This window comes from Bidens hawaiensis, unplaced genomic scaffold (assembly GCF_021521415.1).
Source record: "Bidens hawaiensis isolate Kalapana, Puna unplaced genomic scaffold, B.hawaiensis_p1.1 tig00020030_1, whole genome shotgun sequence".
Lineage (NCBI taxonomy): Eukaryota > Viridiplantae > Streptophyta > Magnoliopsida > Asterales > Asteraceae > Bidens > Bidens hawaiensis.
In genome coordinates, this window is record NW_027493045.1 from 288,163 (window position 1) to 309,838 (window position 21,676).

The following is a 21,676-nucleotide window of genomic DNA, read 5'->3' on the forward strand; positions in this document are numbered from 1 at the left end:
GTATGCTAGAAAGGAATAAAGCGGCTTAATGAAGCGGTTTATGTTATGTATCGCCTAGTTTGTAAACAGAGTTAGAAAGATGTAATATAATGTAAACTAGTGTTTCGAACCCCCGCGTTGCGGGGGTTTGTGAAACCGCAACCAAAGCTTAGATCTTGGTGATCAATAGTTAATTGAATATTCTCAATTTTGGTTTAGTAATACGACCCATGCGTCTTGTGACGCATCACCCAAATTTGTGAAGACTATAATTCATTTGTGAACGAAATGTGAAAAAACAAAGTTATTCATTATGGTACTTGTACCCATGGCTTCATTCTTTCTGGTCAATGTAATAGCTCAACTTCCCTTGTAATCCAAACACTCGTTCATTTACTCCATTCATTCTTAAATTTCAAAAGCGCCTAACATGTTTGTAAGAAACCAACAAGTAGCATGCACTATGGTCCCAAAAATAAAAATTATTACATGTCGAATTAGACATAAGTATACAACTTTTAGATGTATGACTTGACAGTAGAAGATCATGCTCATCTTTAGAGCCAAATGAAACACATCGTGCAAGTAAAAGGTATTAGGAGGCACCTTCAAGTTAAACGACATGCAAAATTTTTTACCCAAATTGAATCAATAAATTTGACATATGCATACTCAAGTTTAACTTTGATATTAGTTGTGATTGATATAAGAATTAATTTCAAAATCAAACGAAAATATGAATAAGAATGAAGTTCAAAGAGAAGGCTCAGATCTGTTTATATTTAATCAAAACAAAGAGGAACAAAACCGCCATGGCTGCAAACATCACAGCTGCTTCTGTGGTAAAAAACACCAATTTGGTAATTTCTACAACGAAACCTCCGGATATTACCCCGCCAAGATACGGTTGGTCTCAAGCTTTGTTCGATTCAGTCAGATAACAACAAACTCGTCATCATAAGCTCCGACAATGTCGCCAGACCAACAGACGGCGAGGCAAGGCACTGCATGTTGCCTCTGTTTCTTTCTGAAAAAGACAAAGGATATAAGAACTCAGGTGTAAAACGATCACGGTTCGAAAACAGTAGGAAACAATGGCGGAGTCGCCGGACCATCGAACAGCGAGACGTAGTCCTGACCATCGGACCACCAGCCACCACGGACAGCAAAGCCACTGACAACAAAGTCCATCAGCCCGCAATCGAACAGCAAGCAAAGCACTTGGGGTTTTAAGTCACAAACCCTAACCACCGCCACGAAACCATCAGACCACCATGCATGGAAGACGACGGCGGCCATAGCCTATAAGGACACCATAAACAACATCGGACCACTCGTCTAACCTCTGCCACCGCCACCGCCTCCGCCTAGGGATCCAAAGAGGAGGGAAAACCAAAGACGAAGAAGAAGGTTCGATACCAGAGTCTCCCACATCAGCGCATAACCTTCGAAATGAAATCTGTTACATTCTCGTTTTACGCTTCCGCAATTGCTAGTCGGGGTGTGACACGTGTAAATTCCACCGCCCCATTGTCGCTCAATGCCGAAAATGTCCAATTGTGATTGTTTCGGTCACCTCATCACCCCGTGCCGAGCACCAATGAATACTCAACATCACACCTTCATCTCGCAACCCGCTACACAACCCTTTACTCAACGAATGTCGTAGCTTTTGCCCGAGCACATTCAACCATGCGAGCCTGGTACCATTACGGTAGCCCAAGCATTTATGTAATACATGTCCAAAACTAGTATATCAAATTCAAATCTACCCAAACCAACCAACTTCAAGTGTATCAAGCTCAAGCCCAAACCGAGCAAGTGTAACCAATATTAGCTCAACCTATCCAGGACATCCAACCCCAACCAAACTCAATCAATCAAACTCAAGCCAATTAGGGTGCACAAGGACGCTTGTACTGCATCAACGACAATGAATTTTAACTAAGAAATCATGGCACCGCCTCACATTAGTCTTTTTACCCAAAGCTCACATATCTTCAGGAAGGCAAGCATCGCAAGTTGCGTTTTATTTCCTCTATTTTCATGTAGTGTTCTTTTCATTTGGATGTAATCGAAATAATGTTATGTATGGAATTTTGTTGAGTTTGGTTATTTATCATTTGTTGATCGTTTGCTCTCAAGCACGAAAAGCACAAATACATACATCATTTATAGTTCATAGTTGCATTGTTGAATCGGTTTACATTTGTTATCTCAAATCTCATGGTCTATGACCGGTCATCCAAAAACGTAATCGTTAGTGGAAGCCGGGGCTATGAGCATGGTTTTCTAATAGAAACTGTATTCCTTCATTTGATTATCTATGACCGGTTCGGTTTCGTTTACTTGAACCACCCCTAATAAAAAAAAAGATATAAGAGTCTTTGTAGTGGGTGACAAAATATGGGTTTTTTGGACAATTTTTGGCTTGAACACCGCTCCCTATGCGATATTCGGGCGATTAGTTGCGGGGGTTGGGGGCGATATACCTTTTCTGCCGGCTGGGGTGTAAAAACGGTCGATTCCATTAAAAAAATAATTAACAAACTTAATATAAATACCCAATCTACTTAACTAATTCAACCATTTTCACCATTTCATATACCAACTCAACCTTCAAAAACCAATATCATCCAACTTTCTTTATCAAAATGGATTCTACAAATACTTCCGACATGGTGGAACTATTTATTGATAATAGGAAGAAGATAGTTGTGATCATACAAGAGACGGCAGAAAAGGAGGCTGAGGTAATGAGTACATTTCGAGTCGTAGCAAATAAGATAGCTTCTAATTCTACTAGTTCTCGACCGCGTACGAGGCGATTGTATATCGTTCGAGACCGTGAGGCCGCAAACAATCGTTTGATGCAAGACTATTTCAACGGTCCGCCTAGATACGACGATGCTAAGTTTAAACATCGTTTTCGGATGTCTAGACGTTTTATTTTTTCGCATTGCGGAAGATATGTAGTGGGAGCATTCATATTTTCAACAAAGTGCGCGGTAAGAGGATATTTATAATTCACCGCCATCTAAAAGTGTACTTCAGCGCTACGCGTCCTCGCATACGGAAACACGGCCGACATCAAGACGGCTATTTAAAGATGACAGAGAAAATGAGACGAGACACGTTAGAGAATTTTTGCATCGGTAAAATTTAATTTGTTTTAAATTAATATCGGTATAATTTAAATTGTTTTATATAACTTGTTTTATTATTTATTTATATAGGAATAATACAATTATATGGTGGTTGTTATATGAGGATTCCAACAACGAACGACCTAAGTTGCATATACGATGTACACGAAAGTGAACATTCTTTCCCCGGCATGATCGGGAGTTTAGATTGCATGCATTGGGAGTGGGGCAACTGTCCAACCGCATGCCGAGGTCAATACACTCGGGGTGAGCATGGAGTACCAACGGTCAGTCTTCAAGCCATTTGTTCACACGACCTTTGGGTTTGGTCGACCTACTTTGGCTCTGTCGGGTCCAACAACGACATAAACGTTCTCAACATGTCGCCCGTGCTAGAGTATTGCATTAGTCATAGCATACCGGTCTTACCATTTAATGCCAATGGTACTTACTACCATCATGGATACTATCTAAGAGATGGGATATATCCGGAGTACTCGATCATCATGAAAACGTTTCAAGACCCGATCGAAGAAAAAAGAGAATATTTTAAGAAAAAGCAAGCGTCTGCGTGAAAGGATATCGAGAGGTGTTTCGGGGTTCTTAAAAAATGTTGGCAACATGTGAAAAACCCCTGTCATGTATGATTGATGGAAAAAATGAGCGATGACATGCATACGTGTATCATATTGCATAATATGATTTTAGAAGATGGGAGCAAAGCAATATGCCAACACTATATACTAGAAAGCGTTCTAGAACAATTGTAACATCCGCTTTTCTGAGAATTATAAATAACGGAAAGCTCTATGATTAACTGTGTGTCGTTAACTTAATTGGGTGTGTTAACGTTTGGATAATAAATGGAATTAGAAGTGTGAGTGGGTTGTGGGGCCCATAGTCCCCTATATAAACCCAACCCCTCCTTCCTTTCACCATTTTCTTCCCTTCCACCACACACACACACTCAAGAACACACACATTTTCTCTTAAGACCCGAATCCGAATCCGGGCTATAGCAAGGAAGATCTTGGTGTTCGAGTATCTCAAACATCAAGAAAACGTCTAGATCTTCGGGGTTGTCCAGATCTGAACCGAACCCAGAGCAAAAGTAAGCTTCGGCCAAAGGGTTAAGTTTTATGGTTAGAATCGACATGCAAACCGATGTAATGATAGATCGGGTTGTGAAATGTAAGAAAAACATGAACTTGGTGAGTTTTAGCCTCACGGGTGTATTATAGAACCAAAAAAGGTGACGTCTGGACTATGAGAAACACGGGTATACAAAGTTGGTACAACCCAAAACCCATAAAAAGAGTAGAATCGGGTCCTAAGGAGGAAACAAGGAGAAAAATGGCTTTAAAATGGTAAAAATGACGAAAGGCAGGAATTTCGCATCGCACAGCCATGCGAAGTGAAATCAATAATTTCGCATCGCACAGTCATGCGAAGCGAAAAAGTCATGCGAAGCGAAATTCCATGCGAAGTGAAATTCCAGCTCGACCCCAGCCAAGGGCTCTGCCCCTTGGACCCTGCTAGGGGCTGCCGTCCCTAGACCCCGCTACCAGGGGCGCTGCCCCCGGACCCCCGTTAGTTGAGGGTTTCATTAACTTAGATGTAGGAAGTAGTAGTAATGGATAATTGGCACGCGTAATGTGTTGTACAGTTAGCCGTGCGCAACTAAGGAAGGGCATTACCATTAACAGCGAGAGAAACCGACTCCAGGTGAGTTCTAGCCCCTATATCTATTATGTTTCCGGGGCTATGTGCATACTCCTATGTAGTAGATAATACACTTACTTGATTGGTAAGTGTATGATACGTGTATGATTGTGTATTAAATGTATTGTTACACAATATTGTACGAACGAGTACGTATATATATTTATAACTAGAAGATATGTAAAGTATGCACGCATGATAAAGGTATGGTTATTCAAGACAGAGGGGACCAGACCCTTATAATATCTGTGATGTTAGGGACCAGACCCTTCTAATATCTGTGATGTTTAAGATAGAGTAGCTTATGGTATACCATAGGGTTTCATGAAAGAAAGTATGTAAGAACTTATGCATATATGTAAAGTATGTACGAAAGAAGTGATAGTAAATAAGGTATACATACGTATCTCTGGACACGTATGAGTATGGTATGAATGTAATGTATGTTAATTGATTAACTAGAACTCACTCAGCGTAGCTGACTTTTAGTATGCACACAGGTGAATAGGATGAGGCATGTTACTTGAGGTGGGACACGTGGCAAATGGATGGAGACTGGCATCGAAGACGGAAGATTCACGTGTCGTTTATGTTATTGTTTAAGACTTAATGTATTTTGTTAAGACAAGTACTTATGTTATGTAAGAATGTTTAATATTAAGTATTCCGCGAAAAGTTTTTAATTAACTCTGATTTTAGAACTGTGTTTATGAGTAAATCCAACACCAAAGTAGGGTTACCGGGGACGGGACCTTACAATAATTTCCTGAACCAACCAAAGAACAGCGAACACGAAACAATTACGAGCTCACAGCAAGTGGGATACGTAACCAACTAAAGGCGGATTTGGTTCAACACGATTGGGATAATCGTCCCTGAGAACATTTTCCACCAATTCAGTCACATCAAGCCATGTGCTACGTTGTTTGCCCAGTTGAAAATAAGAAGCTTGGGTAACACGTTAGAAAGCAAGAAGACGATGGTGAAGTTTTAGTTCCGAAACTTTACCATGCTCAAGAACGAAACGGTGGAGGAAATGATCAGCAGATTTTGTCATTTGATAGCCGAAATGCCGACGGTCAAGTTGGAACCTAGTGAGGTGGACAAGATAGATACTATTAAGAACGCGTTGACTGCTACTTATTCCACATTTTTGCTGGTATTGAAGGAAAACGACTATTTCAAGAACGAGAACCTCGCGGCTGAAGGGTTTATTAACAAACTTGAAGAGCATGAGTATGATATGAAGTATCAAACTTTGTTGAAGGTTAACCAAACCCCTACTTTATATTGTGGAGCCTTACCAGCTAGTAGCAATGGCAGTTCTATCCGATTACTGCTTTTTATACGCAGAGTAAGGTTGACGGTACTCAAAGCGGTAATCAAACTCCTAACGTATGCTTCATGGCTTCGGGATCCACAATGGGTGCTAGCCCGTCAAGTTCACCACCGAAAGTGAACATGAAAGAATCTGAACAACAATTCTCTTTCATGTGTTTGCATTCATGACATCGTATGAACAACTTGTGGGAAGTAAAATAGATACGAGTGAACTAACCGAGGAGGACTATGACCAGATCGAACCGGATGATCTGGAACTTATGGATCTAAAGTGGAATATGGCCATGATCGTGCGTAAAGTAAAACGGTTCATGCAACGAACCAGGAAGGACCTGCCCATACTGAAGAAATGGTTTGGGTTCGATAGTTATAAGTCAAGCGCTACAATTTCAAGGAGTTTGGCCATTTTGCAAAAGAATGTGATAAACCGAAGGAAGAGTACACCGGCACCCGAGCTTCAGACAGAAACTCAGGCAAAAGCTCAACCGTACCTGAGAAGAAGACAAAGCCTGAGGGGGATCAAGTGAAGCCGAGTGGTTGACAAGCATTTATTGTGAATGAGGGACTAGATTGGTCACAGAAACTCTTGAGGAATCAAGCAAATCTGGCCATGGTTGAACCTTCTGAGCAATTCCAGGATGCATGGGGTGATAATTTATCTAACGAGAGTGATTCGTCTGAGTCGGAAACTGAATCTGACGATTCAGGTGTTGGAAAAATCGAATCTTTCGCTTGCATGGCCAAGATAGAAGAGGTTTGTACTAACTCCACTTTTAAAGTATCAATGAATGAGTGTCATGAATCGAGAACTTTTGTGATAAGCACTGAATGTGATCAGTGTTGTGAATTCAAGTGCAAACTTGAGTCGGCTTTGCAACATAATGATCAACTTGTTGGTGAACTTACAATGCTTAAATAATGCCATAGACAAAAATCTAAACTTTTAGATCATTCTACTTTGAAAATCAAAAATCTGTCCGTGAGAAATCACGATTTAAAAGCAGAAGTGAATTTCAAGCTGGTTATAATCGAATAACATTTTCAGGAAATCCTTAAATTAAGAACCAGTGTTACTAAACTTGAAAACGAATTATTGGAATTGAAAAATAAAATCAGCAAGTTTAGGGACTCGTCCTTTCTTCTAAACGAGAATTTGCACCTTCCTCTCCTCATTTGGAAATCCACCTGCGTTGTGCCCTGTAAGTGTTGGGTTTCTTATGAGCAGAACTGTATGAGAAGCATACCACTACATATATTCTGAACTGGCAATAATGGAATCAGATAATGGTTGAGTAACAACCAAATTGTGACGTGACAACCATAAATCAATGTAGTTCTTATGTTCGGAGAGCCAATTGCCAGTTCTTCCACTAACACGTCCACCACTTGTATGAAGATCTTCATAAATTTCCTTGGACATAAGTGTATTATGAGGGATCGGTTGAAGCATGCCAAATTGTCTCAACACCCTACTTGGAAAGTGGGGCTCGACAATATCCCAACAAATGAGATATGTTTCGCTCCTCCAACAATCTTAACCATTCAGACACATTTCTGGTAGTTGCCATAGAACGTCATCATAGGGAAGCCAAATGAACGAAGACTCAGATAAAGAATTAAACTTCGACAGGAACGCCGACAAGACATGTGATGCAGTGTCCTTGTAACTTAATGAACTTTCTTGCCATCTAAAATTGTGTTTTTGAAGTATTAAAATATTCTTTTAGTTAAAATCGTTAGTTAGACAATTGATATTAAGTCAAACCATATAACTTATATTAGTGTATTGCGACGCACCTTGCACCATATGATTGATTATAATCTAGTTGCATGTGCAGTTTTGGTCTCGTGCAAGGCAATCTTTCGAATGCCCATAATTGCAATAGAAACATTGGACCACCAATCTCAGGAGTGTCCGCACTTGTTGACCTACTAAGATGTCTATACATAAATGCCAAAACGGCACTTCCCCAACTAAGACTGACGCATGTAGATAAATCATTTAAATAACTTAAATATTTGACATCAAGAAGATTGCTTGCGGTACCAGGAAATAGTGTTGTACCAACTAGAAGAAATATAATTGTCCTCGCACGTTGAAGACGTTCATCGGCATCGGCATTTGGATTATAAGGAAAATTTGATTCCGTTAATTTTTTTGAAACATATGGCAAATTTATTTTTTGCCTATTAATAGCACGATCTTCTAACGTAATACCCGTTAAACTATTAAACATCTCCTTAATTTTGTTTTCCGTAAACGCCCGATCATTACCACAAATTACTTGACCATCAACCTGTAAACCCCACAAAACCTGCACGTTTTGTAATGTTACTGTTACCTCTCCAAAAGGCATATGAAAGGTGTTCGTTTCGGGTCGCCATCTTTCTACTAACGCGGATATCATAGCATCATCAATCCGCCTGTTGTCACACTGGAAAACACCGGCGAAACCAGCCAAACGTATGTATTCCATAACTTGTTCTGGAATGCCCGTTTTATGAATGTAGTCCCACAGCTTTTGATCACCCCGCCTTACTCGTAATAGCCCACCATCTTTTAATATTTTCGGCCGGGTTTTAAAATATATAATCGGCTCTATGTTTTCCACTAAGAAACAATAAATCGTTAGTTAGTGGACCACCACTGTAATGAACCGCCATTTGTAGTGGCAACTAAAGATCAATAATGTAGGGAAAAAGTTAAAACACAATTATAACTAAAAAAAGACACAATTAATCGCAAAATATAACACAATGACGAACAAAATATAACACAATGTTAAGTAATATAACACAATATCAAGAAAAAAAAGACACAATGTAAAGGAAAAAAGACACAATCAATGACGAAAATAAACACAATGATAAACAAAAAGACACAATGGTCTTTTTCACTTAACATTGTGTCTTTTTCGAGTTTTTTTTAGAACGAGGAAGATGGTGGAAACATTTTTGTGTTTTTACTTTTTTTGTTTTTTTTATTAAATTTTGAATTATGATTTTTTATTTATTTATTTTTAATTTTTTTTGAAGGGTTTTTTTATGGCTATAAATCATTCTCATCATTCTTATTTTTGTCTCTCTTTGTAGAATAACTTGACCCCAATAATGTAATATGACTCTAGTTTGTGAAAGTAAGAAAGAAACAATAATATGGTATGTTAATTGAATCTGGTAAGAAAAATGGTCCATTATGTATATATAAAGAGAATCTTGCACGTGAATAAATTGCATGAGATTGCCAATTGAAATGACAAATAGCAGAAGATTGCCAATTGAAATAACAAATCTTTTCCTTTTTGCAGAAATTGCCAATAAAAATAGCAATTCTTCTTTTTTCTTTTCAGATATTGCCATTAGAATTGACAACACTTCCATGTTTGACAGAACTCGCCATTTGTAATGGTGATTCTTTTGCCTTTTTCAGACATTCTCTTATACACATATACTTCATATTTCAAATCACCATCCCTAATGGAGAAAACATTAGATGTGATTAACCTTTGAAGATAACATTAGTTGTGATCAACACTTTAAAAATAGCATTATTTTTAACAAAAAATCTAACTTGTAGAAATCTAATTTTGACTTGACAAACAAATTGCAGAGAGTGATAGAACGATATTTGCCGCTGTCCTAACAGCAGATCCCGATATGGGGAGTTATCCGTGGCCACATATAACAGACAATGCCAAGAGTTTGGTGAAAGCCATGCTATGCTCTCAGTTGATCCCAACAATCGACCAACTGCTGCCGATGTTCTTAGTATGTTTCAAACATCGGTGTTTTACATTGATTGGGTTACAAAAATCTCATTACCGCGATTTTAACACATCCAAATGTTATCTGTTATTTAACATTACATAATCATTTTCAAAATGTATTACCATATGCGATTCAGCTGATTATTTGGTTTCATTATTCATTATCCAGATCATCAGGACAATGGAGTTACAACAGAACATGCAATAGATGATATGATTCTCAAGAAGATGCAATACTATGAATATATTCAAGAAACAAGTACTCAAGGTGTCTTTTGTAAAAGGGGAACCAAGGTTCTCAAATATTTGAGTCATTAAAGTCACTAGGTTTTTTTTTTCCTCTAAACTAGGTGTTCCAATATAATAATTGTTTTTCTTTTTAACAAATATTAACTTTTTTTATTAACGGATAATGAGAAGATATGCTAATCTTGGTTAGTGTCTAGTAATCTTTTCTTTTTTCTCTCAATTTGACTTAACAGTTATGAAAGAAACCTAGTTATTACTGACTTAATTGTTTTTTCTTCAATATTACCTCATATTTCATGTCAACTAAAAAAGTAATCACTAATAGTAATTTGGATTCATATATTTTTATTTACCATATTTTTTTAACATTTACAAAAAATTTATACAAGATTGGAATGCCTAATTAAAGCTGAGTGACTTTGTAAAGAAAAAGAAAAAGAAAAACTTTGAATGGCTCTAGTGGAACACATAAAGTTTGGTTGCTATTGTGTGCCCCAACCCTAACTAAAAATCTCAAAAGCCCGTTAATCGTACCTTATAATTTTCTTTTGTATCATAGTTGCTAGTTGATATGACCCCATCGGAAGAAATCGAAGGATTGCGAGAAATGTTTAAGAACTTTGACACGAACAAAGAACAAGTTATATCCCGCCAAAGATTGGAGGAATCATTGGTTAGAATGGGATCAAATCTTGGACCAGAAGACGCTAAATTGATTGTTGAAGCAGTAAGAATTCTCTATATAATTTGAAAAAATAGTCATATACATGTGATGTTGAGTACAGGCTAATACAGATGGAAATGGATATATAGACTACAATGAGTTCGTTATAGTAACGAGGAACTTTAGTCAATATAAAGAAGAACACCTTCATAGAGCTTTTAAGCATTTTGATAAGGATTCGAAAGGGTACGCACGTTTATGTTCATAAATTGTTTTTTTTTTCTTTTTGTTTATATGAGGAACTTAGTTGACTTCATCGATAGATGGATTTCAAAAGAGGATCTGAAATCAACATTGGAAAGATTCGAAGAGGGTGATATTGAAGAAATAATGTCAGAAGTCAATGAAAATAAGATGAGTCAGAGTAGTATTTATAAGAGTAATTTTTACATAATAGTAACTAAGATTCTTAATATCTCATTAAAGACTCAAAAATTTTGGTTCATTTAAACTAAGTCAACTTTTGCTAGTCTTCTAATCTCATAAATTCTATTTATAAATTATTAAATCCTTTTAAATTTTGTTAGCCAAATGAAATATATATATCAGGATCATGTGAGAACTTTTTAAGAATTGAGAACTTTAAAAACCATTTTGGACCACAAAAAAACCCAAAAATAAAAAAAATCATAAAACAAAAAAAAAACACAAAAATAAAAAAACCAAAGTTCTTATTTATCATCTCGGTTTCTAAAAAAAAAAATTCTCGATTTATCTAAATTATACATATATGTATAATATGTACATATATGTACACACATGTTTTTTTTCCTATATACATATGTATAATTTAAAGTAAATGATAATGTACATATGTGTACATTACATAACTAGAGATTAAATGAAAGTATACATATATGTATAGGTATAATACGAATTAAAAAGAAAAAAAATCAGTTTTTTTTATTATACATATATGTATAATACGTACACACATGTTTTTTCTTATACACATATGTATAATTTAAGGTAAATGATAATGTACATATGTGTACATTACGTAACTAGAGATTAAATGAAAGTATACATATGTGTATAGGTATAACACGAATTAAAAAGAAAAAAATTGCGGTTTTTTTAATGAAACCGCAATGAAATATAAGAATTTTGGTTTTTTTTACATTTTTAAAATTTTTGTTTTTTTTTGTTTTATAATTTTTTTAAATATTTTTTTAGAGGTTTTTTTTTGTGGTCCAAAATGGTTCTCAAAGTTCTCAATTTGCCAATGGTTCTCGTAGGATCTTTACCCTATATATATATATATATATAGGGTTAGGTTAGAATAAAAACCCACTTGAGTTGTGAAAACTCTAGAAACTCATTCTCAACCATATGTTTTTAATTAAAGATTAAATCTTGTGGTCCACAATTAAAGTTAATAAAAAATGTTAAAGTTTATTTACATTTTCTCTCTCCTGAAAACATATATAAAAATTACTAAAAAATGTAAAAAAAATAGCAAAACATTTTTTTTTTATGTTTTCGGTGCTTTGTATTAAACGTAACAACATATATTACATGTAACAAAAAAAAAAACGATGTTACATGGGGTTTTCTCAACTCAAGAGGGTTTTCAAACTATACTTCTCATATATATATATATATATATATGAATGCTGGTTATATTTTCTTTTAATTTGATTTAAACTAGACAATTATGAAATTTGAATGCTATTAATTGAGTTTTTTTTTCTTCACTATTTTCTCCTACGTCAAGTTAAATGGAAAAACTAATCACTAAATAACAACTAGCATTCATGCACTTTCCACTAAATAATAAACCCTATACACTTTCCACGAAATAATAACTAGGATTCATACACGTTCCATTTAGGTCACTTGATTTAAAAAAAAAATAAAATTAAAAGTTATATAAAAAAATTCACAAGATCAAAACACTTTATGAAAGCTGGAATCCTTGATTACTATTAGGTAAATTCACAAGATCACAAATGATTAAAAAACTTTGAGTGATATAATAAAAGGTTGAAATCCTTGATTACTATTAGATAAATTCCCTTTTAAAATCATATGCACATTATGATGATCAAGTGGGTGATTCTTGATTCTTGATCATTGCAGGATGGTAGAATCAGTTTTAAAGAATTCCGGGAATGATAAGAAGTTAACACTCTGTACACATCTTCATGAATGCATCTTCAAAATGTACTTTCATTCATCTCTTGTTAAAATGCAACTAAACATCTATTTCATCCATTGTATTAAAATACATACAACCCGATACTGAAAATACATCATGAGCTCGGTAGACGCTTGAGATCCATTACAACTTGATCAATCGTCCACTGCATATTCTCGAGTTTCTGCAACAATGCATTCGCCAAGTCTTTCAACGTCTCATTTAACTGTAAGATTGTTTATTTTCATAAAGTGCCAACATAATGATGTCTCATTTTTAGTCATAATGCTAATATATTTGTACATTTAGGTCATTGAACCTTTTTTTTTGTCATGTTTGGGTCATTATAAGGTATTTAAATGATAGCTCAAACACGACAAAAATCCTAACAAATAATAGGGTAAATTGCAGTTTCTGTCCCTTATGTATGTGGTAACTTGCGGATCATTGTTTTTAACTTCAATAAAAAGTGTAGTGGAGGTTTTGTATGTTGTCCCACTTTTCGTCTTTTCCACTAACTGGCGTTAACTGTTTTTTATTAGTTTTATAAATGACCACTTTGCCCTTATAGCTAAAGAACAAAATGTGTAATTTTCACAATTCTTTTCTTTTGTGTTTTTACTTTTCTTTCTTTTTACCACTTTTATTTTACCCTAAATAACAATTATAACCACAAACATGCAACATGATCATGCTGCTTACCTTCACGATATCCTGGTATTGCCTTGCAATTGTGTCGAAGTGCGGGTCAACTCCTTGATATTCGCGAAGCCGTGTTACCTGAAAACAGTTGCTCAAATAGTATAAGAAAACTAGAAAAAACCACATAAATAATGATAATTGACAATGAGAAAATGTGCAAGACAAACGTACGGCTTTGTTGTATGCAAGTGAAGCTTCTTCGGTAGCTTCAACTACATATTTTCTGTCGCAAAGAATAAAACTTTTAAATAAAAATATACTTCAAATTATAAAAAACCAAGTTGATGAAATAATTTTAGAACTAATCATCTTCACCTTATCTTATGCAATGCCGGAACAGATTCATGTGTGTAGGTCTCGAGAAGGAGAATATGTTCGAGTGCTCTGAAAAATAATTCCCAAAAAATGTGAAATTACCACACTACCCCTGGCATTAAACCTAAAACAATTTGAAAATTACCTCAATTTGGCACTCATGGTTTCACACCTTTTGCACAACCAAGTCTTCTGCAGTTCATCCTAAAAAAGTTTTATATAGATTATGTTTTATTATGCACTAGAAAAAAATAAAAATTTAGCAGTTAGCTTACATATTGATGTTGATGTTGCAACTTCAAACCTTTAACAAGTTTAATAAGCACACCAAGTATCTGCTCCAACACCATCGCAAACAAATAAGATTTTAAGTTAGTAAATAACTGAATATATACATTCTACTAATCTTAGAGACTTGTAAACGAACTGATTCGTTCGTTTTACTCGTACCAAACAAACGATCGAACACGAGCATTAGGCAAACGGAGTTTTCTTGTTTGCTTGTTAAGAAAACCAGCTTGTTTGTGTTCGTTTTTGTCCGTTCATTAACAGTATAAACGAATGGTTCACAAACGTAATTTGAGCGAACATAACTGGGTGTATATGAAAAAACATAATTGAGCTAAAAGCAAATGAAAGTAAATGTGAACAGCAATGTGTTGGGCCTAAACAACTTAAATATTTATATTCACGAACGAACTTAGACAAACGTCAAGTAACAAATAGAAATTAATGCAAACGAACGATCATAAACGAACTTGCAAGAACAAACGTAAAACGACTGTTCACAAGCATAAATGAAAGAATGAGACGTGTTCATATCTGTTCGTTTAACTAAATGAACAAAAACTTCAGTTCATGTTCGTTTGTTTAATTAGCGAACATAAACGAACTTCCCGCCAAAAGGTTTTACGGGTAACTATTATAGAAACTGTAAAATGGGCAGGTTGGGTAAGGGATAAAATGGGTAACTTTTTGGTGCAGTCAAAACGGGTCAAAATTACCACTTCTAAATTGAGTTTTTACATACATTATAATATTCTGCAAACTTTTGGTCAGCAGAATATAAATCTTCATGTAAGGCACCTTCTTCTCTTTCAATCTCTTCAATAATTAATTTTACCCTGTTTTGAAAGATAACAAAGAGCGTATTTAATTTTAATAGTAGAAATGGTAGTTAGAACAATAATAATAAAAAAATTACAAACCTTTCTGGAAGCCGGGCACTTGAATTTTGATTACCAGTTGATTTATCTGCAGTAGAGAAGTTTAGCCGGTTTTATAAAAATTTAACGTAATATTTAGCGAGGGACTAACCTGAGTCGTCTATAAAAGCATCGGCTAACTTGTCACATTTGGACTTTAACCGAAACTCAATCTCACGAAGAAGTGGCATTTGATACTCTGCAACGTCGTATAAAAATGAGAATAATTTGTAACAAATAAATTAAGATTTAAAAAATAATGCATGTAAGCGAGGGGTGGCAAATAGACATGAGACATAGATAATCAGGTTTTGGGTTACCTGACTCGTTTAATTAACATGCCGACCTAATAACCGTATGATTAAAAATGTTGACTCGTCAAATTCCTAACACGAGACAGATAATCAGGTTTTGGTTCGTCAAATTCCTAGAACCTGTTTGATAAACGGGTGGTGTTTGGCTTGTCCTGTTTAATTATACGGGTCGTGATCAGCTTGACCTGTTTAATCAAACACGTCGACTCGTCAACCCATTTACAACCTGTTTATCCCCATTAGTTACAACCCTCCAACCCTTTTAGCACATTTACCACCTAATTATAACCCGTTTACAACCTGCCAGCATGTCAATCTGGTTGCCCGATTAGATAAACGGGTTAATCAGTAGGACAGTAGGTTGTACTCAGGTTACACAGTTTCAACTTTGCTTTAGGGTTAATGTCTGACGAATAAACACAAAGGTCGTATTCGTGATCAATGATTCAACCCATAATAAAAATAATATATTACAAAAGTAATTATCATATCCTACCATTGCCAACGGTGCGTGTTGGACCTGAGTTTGCCACAAATAAGCAGGCGTTATTCCAAGAAACCGATTGGGAACACCACCAACCGTAGGATCTCCAGCATCATTAGCACTCGTGTTGTTAATTGAAGACATGTTTGTGTAATTACTTGAGTTTGAAGTTATTGTGATATTGGTAATTGTACTATCGAGTGAGCTTCTTGATAATACACTCATTTTTTCTATTTCTTCCTCTTGGACCTCACCGTCTTTGGAAATTAAAGGAAGTCTTAGCCTTTGAGCCGCTTCTGCAACAACCAATCGGTGCTCAAGCGCCTCATATACCTGAAAACAATATTAAAATTTATAATATATACACTTTTTGTCGAAGTATTTAAATTTTATGATAAATTTCAAATAGGACTATAAAAATCATATTACTTTGATAACAATATGCTTTTGATAATATGATTTAGGAGGCTTTATTTGTTCAAAATACAGTTGTGGCCGTTTGGTTGCGTTTTCATGTTTGACCTGATTCCTTAAAGTTTTTTTTTTTCACATTAGTTTATCCGATACATATACAAACAAACATACTCAGTACAATCTCACTCATAGCAAACCTTGTCAAGTATAGATAGCATAACATGCTAGGCCTGTAACTGAACAAAGCATTCAGCGAAACGTTCGTGAATAGTTAGGCGGGAAGTTCGTTTATGTCCATTTAATTAATAAGCAAGCGAGCATGAACCAAAATTATTGTTCATTTAGTTAAACAAACAAACATGAACATGTGTATTGTTCGTTCATTTGTGTTCATGAACTTTGTTTACGTTCGTAATTTATTTACGTTCGTCCGTTTACGTTCATTAGTTTACTTCCGTTTGGTTATTTACGTTCATTAATGCATTCATTAAAAAATTTTAGGCCTTTAGTTTAAACAACTTTTTCTCATTAATGCTCACATTTACTTTAATTGGTTTTAGTTGAGTTATGTTCATTCATCTACCTTCAGTTATGTTCATTCGTTTACATACATGAACCGTTACTTGAGTTCATACTATTCACGAGCGGACACACGCACATGTTCATTTTCCCTGTTCGTTTTCAATTCTTTGTTCCGTTAAAATAAACATGAAGATTCTCTGTTAGCGTTCATTCGGCTTGTTTACAACCCTATTAAACCTATACAAAAAAACTAATAAACCGGGTTTGTCACGAAGATTCGCAACAGAAAGAGCCTGTTGATAATCTTCCACCATACCAATTGCTTCACAATATACAGCCTACATTACATAACAACACATTAATCAATAATCCCCAAATTAATAAAAAAACCCTAATTTATTTTTAATGTAATTAGTACCATGGCTTCCAGATAACGTAATCTTTCTCTGGACATTTCTTCTCTCGCCTGAACCAATAACAAACTGAAAAAAAAAATAAATATATATATATATATATATATATATATATATAGATCAATTGGGTTACATCTGCTGCCAGGTTTTGAGATTTCTGACATTTTTCAAAATTTTATTTTCTTTGAATGCTGCTTTATTATGCTTGTTACCGGCCTGCTAGTAATTCACCTAGATAGATATTGTTTGAAACATTAACGCTATGTTACTGACTTTACTTAAAAGATATGGTTTTATTTCGTGTTATGGAGTTTAATGAAAAGAAAAGGAAAACAAAAGAAATTAAATATTTTATGTGTTTTCGAGTTTGAAAGAAAAGAAAAGAAAAGAAACCTACAATTTTACTATTATACCCTTTAAGTTAAATTAAAACAAAATATACATGCTATAACATTATGTTAATACATTTCCAACTATGATCCATGAGCTCAAAAGTGTTCATATTACTTTTGTATCCAAACCAATATTTTAACTCAAGATTGATTATCATGAAGTCAACACATCTCTTATGATCACAAATGATCGATCATCTTCGGTTCAATAACATCCAATCTTTACATATTTTATCAATAAATATAAATTAACATATTAAAGCTTAAAAGTACCAATCCAAATTTGATTTGTGTTAATATTATAGTAACTTGATTTAACGATGCAAATGCATTATCTCCATTTAATTATTCTTTTGCCCGGTACCATTAAACCGAATTATATAAACCTACTCGCGTGAACTTGTCAACATTAGTAAATCAATCACAATTATTGTTAATATATACCTGAAACATGATTCCCTTGGCAAAAAGTAAATACACATACTTAGCAGCAATGTGGGCAGCATATAAGCAAATATATAGAAAGATATATACAACCAACATTGCAAGAAGTAGTGGAGGGGGGGGGGGGTTCCTTTTGCAAGTCATTCAACTCCTTAATCCTCTTTAAAGCCATCACATGATATTGTTCACTCTGCATGCAAAAACAATTAATTACCGAAACTTATTACTTAACATGTTAAAACAAGACTATATCTTTGTATCATTTAATATCACACTAAAAATAGTCAGCTGCGCGTTTTTTTCTGTTGCTGTCAATTTTGTCAAATGATTCCGACCACAATTTGACTCGTTTTGACTTAAATAAATCTGTTTGAATTACCAAATACGGCAACACACGACCCGTTAAAACAAAGAAGGTAAACACAATATGTTTATGCAATATTAAAATTTTTTGGTAGTTTACTAAAATACCCTTGGTGCAGTATTTTGCCCAGACACATGTATACTAAAAACTTTTTGGTAGTTTACTAAACCAGTTATTACCTATATTAGTTTTACGATAAATAGTCGAACTCGAGCTGGCTCGTTTAAGGTTCTACACAAGCTCGAAAAGATGTTAGGCTCGTTTAAAGTTTTTCTCAATATATAAAAACAAATAAAATCGTTTACGTTAAATAGTTGAACTTGAGCTGGCTTTAGCTCGTTTAAGGTTCTACACAAGCTCGAAAAGATGCAATATTAAACTTTTTTTGGTAGTTTACTAAAATACCCTTGCTGCAATATTTTGACCAGACACATGTATACGGAATTTTTTTTCGACAGAGGTTGCATCAGTTGATGTTTATTTTGTTGCAGCAGTGGCAGGGTTACTACAATAACAAGTTGGCGACAAATGCTTATAAGGATTGTTGGCAATAATTCTAAGTTTCAATACATAGAAAATGATAATGAGCTATGGGTAGTTGCAAACTGAAATCATGGTTTCAAAACATAAAACCTCAAACAATACTAATCAGTTCAGCAGCAAGTTCGACCAACAAGTCTGATTAGTAACAGTAGTTCAGTAGACAAACGGGCCAGCTGCAGTGTCATTTTCAACAGCAAAACCATGAACTTGATTGAGTGCTAAAAAGGATTGCAAGTTTGCAACAGAATCATAACAAAACCCAAAACCAAATGTAATTACCATAAAAAAACAAACCCAAGATTCCATAAAATAGTTAAATACCCAACAAAGAAATAAAAGTCATTAACGTACGGAGTTACCAAACAAGAAAAACTTCAACTAGAAAAGTGCATCCTAAACTCGCTTAGTTACCGGAACCCATCATATCTCTTAGTAAACCCAACCGAATCTGAGGAGGACAACTAAATAATGCCCTTGCGTCTGCTTGATTGGCCACCAAGTACCTTAAAGCCTAACGTATTTCATAGGATTCCAAACCCATCGGCTCCAATGCATTGTAAATTTCTTCACCCGTGTACTCGTGATGATAAACTCTTTCTAGTACTTTATTTCCTTCATAAATAACATTCGCCACACTGCCAACGCTATTCATAATCATAGACGCTAAATCTTCATTGTCTTGTTCAGCTTTCCTTTTTTTGCTCTTACATTTCTTTGCACTTGAAGACTGCTCGGGTAGAGAAGATGTAGGGTTTACCACTTGAATATCATCATCAATATTGTATTCGCTTTCCAGTATTACATCATTTGCAACACAAAAATCATCCACTTCTTGAACTGTTTCTAAGTTAATGCTGCCATTCATTTGGAATCGAGCATTTCTCTCTTTAGCAGTTTCAGCTTGTGCACCGGATGCCCTGTCCTTTGCAAAAAGTTCTAGCATTTCATTAAAGTTTGATACTTTCTTCGTCTTCAATGCTTCAGCTTCAGGCTTCGACTATTTAACAAGATCAAGATAATTAGTTTTATTAACGATTATCTAAATATTCATGTGTATAATTAAAGTAATGGTGGGTATTTTTAACTGCACCCAAACACCAAACTGAGGTGAGCCGAAACCCGATATAACCTGGCCCAAAAACAGCCAACTGAAAAGAACGATAAGCACGAACCCGAGTTAACGATACTATAGACAAACGATTACACTACTTTTTATGGTTTTTTTTGCTTGTGCAATTCTACACCTAAACTGTACTGTTACAATTTTTAAATGATTGCTTTATTATGAAAAAAAAAAACAGAAATGACTACGGGCCAAATTCACCCATTTATCTGTTACAAAATAGCTAAAAAAGATCTATACTTTTGTTTGCTATTTAACACATTATAAAGATCTTATTTAAATTGAAAATATATAAGTACTCATCTTCATGATCAGTCAATATCTATTACGCCCCAACCCGAGAAACCCACCCAAATAATCGAAAACAGAATAAAGAACCTGAAGAACACCACCTCAATTAAAGCTTACCTCTATTAGTCTACCCCAGACTTCATCCTCTGCTTCAATTAATTGAGTAGTTGAATTCCATGAGAATCCACTCAACGACGTTCCACGAAACAAATCGTATCATTGAGAAAAATGATCTTTTAACGTTTTTAATCGATTTTTCATATGTTTTTTGGAGATCTTCATTTGAAACTTTGTGCTCAACTCCTCAACCGTATTGTCGTAAGCTTTTGAGGTAAAAGTTCCATTAACCCGATTGCCGTTATCCTTTTGCGTTATCATAGCTTGTATGAATGCATTATCCATATTTTCCGTCCACTTTAGTGTTTCCTTCTTTCCAATTGTTTCGTGTTTGCTCATCATAGTTATCTACATGGTAACATAAATATAATTCGACTATTTATATATGTAAATAGTTGCTTTTGTTAAAAAGAATTAATATATGCACAGACAAGTAATTAAAAAAGAACCAAATTACCAATTAATTGAAACCATAACAGTCAATACAAAATCAATGCGAAATACTATAATGTACTATTGTTAAACTACTTTGACATATCTATTTCATTGTTTGGATGCATCATATAGTTATTCCACATGTGACTTGCAATTGAGTTCCTTAGTTGTTCGTATTCGGTATTTCCCTCACGTATGTTTCTTGTATTTTGGCGATCTTCCTCTTGCGGTCCATCTAACACCTCTTGCATGACCTCATCTTCAAGTTCTTTGTCTCGATCTTCTTCAAGTAAAAAATTGTGTAAAATACAACATGCCAAAAAGATGTCAAATTGTGTTTCACAAAAGTAGAATGGTTCTATTGTACTTCTAATGATAGGAAATCTCTTTTTTAGGACACCAAATGCTCGTTCAATTGCGTTGCGTAGCGATGCATGACGAAGGTTAAATAGCTCCTTTGCATTTTGAGGGGCACGGGTGGAATACTCTTTCAAATGATACCTAACACCTCTATATGGTGTCATTAGGGT

General features: G+C 34.9%; 3 protein-coding genes, 1 long non-coding RNA gene and 1 pseudogene across 4 annotated transcripts; 2 read left to right on the plus strand and 3 right to left on the minus strand.

Annotated features, from left to right (window-relative positions):
- Window positions 1-2,633: 2,633 nt before the first annotated feature.
- Window positions 2,634-3,700, plus strand: LOC143559758 (uncharacterized). The gene is made up of 2 exons (XM_077048235.1): window positions 2,634-2,904; window positions 3,216-3,700. The coding sequence occupies exons 1-2, from the start codon at window positions 2,634-2,636 to the stop codon at window positions 3,698-3,700; spliced, it is 756 nt and encodes a 251-aa protein (XP_076904350.1).
- Window positions 3,701-7,722: 4,022 nt separating this feature from the next.
- Window positions 7,723-8,665, minus strand: LOC143559759 (serine/threonine-protein phosphatase 7 long form homolog). Its single transcript, XM_077048236.1, has 2 exons — window positions 7,986-8,665; window positions 7,723-7,876 (listed from the first exon to the last, which is right to left on the minus strand). Exons 1-2 carry the CDS (start codon window positions 8,663-8,665, stop codon window positions 7,723-7,725), a joined length of 834 nt encoding a protein of 277 aa, XP_076904351.1.
- Window positions 8,666-10,767: 2,102 nt separating this feature from the next.
- On the plus strand, window positions 10,768-11,282 carry LOC143559743 (uncharacterized). Its single transcript, XR_013139994.1, has 3 exons — window positions 10,768-10,931; window positions 10,990-11,114; window positions 11,192-11,282. It is a non-coding gene; the product is annotated as an uncharacterized LOC143559743 (long non-coding RNA).
- A 1,887-nt stretch (window positions 11,283-13,169) lies between these two features.
- On the minus strand, window positions 13,170-15,493 carry LOC143559744 (AUGMIN subunit 4-like). Its single transcript, XM_077048223.1, has 9 exons — window positions 15,403-15,493; window positions 15,294-15,339; window positions 15,114-15,209; window positions 14,361-14,430; window positions 14,231-14,289; window positions 14,086-14,154; window positions 13,942-13,993; window positions 13,771-13,848; window positions 13,170-13,252 (listed from the first exon to the last, which is right to left on the minus strand). Exons 1-9 carry the CDS (start codon window positions 15,479-15,481, stop codon window positions 13,184-13,186), a joined length of 618 nt encoding a protein of 205 aa, XP_076904338.1. The 5' UTR covers window positions 15,482-15,493; the 3' UTR covers window positions 13,170-13,183.
- Window positions 15,494-19,583: 4,090 nt separating this feature from the next.
- Window positions 19,584-21,053, minus strand: LOC143559760 (uncharacterized; annotated as a pseudogene).
- Between the last annotated feature and the right edge of the window lie 623 nt (window positions 21,054-21,676).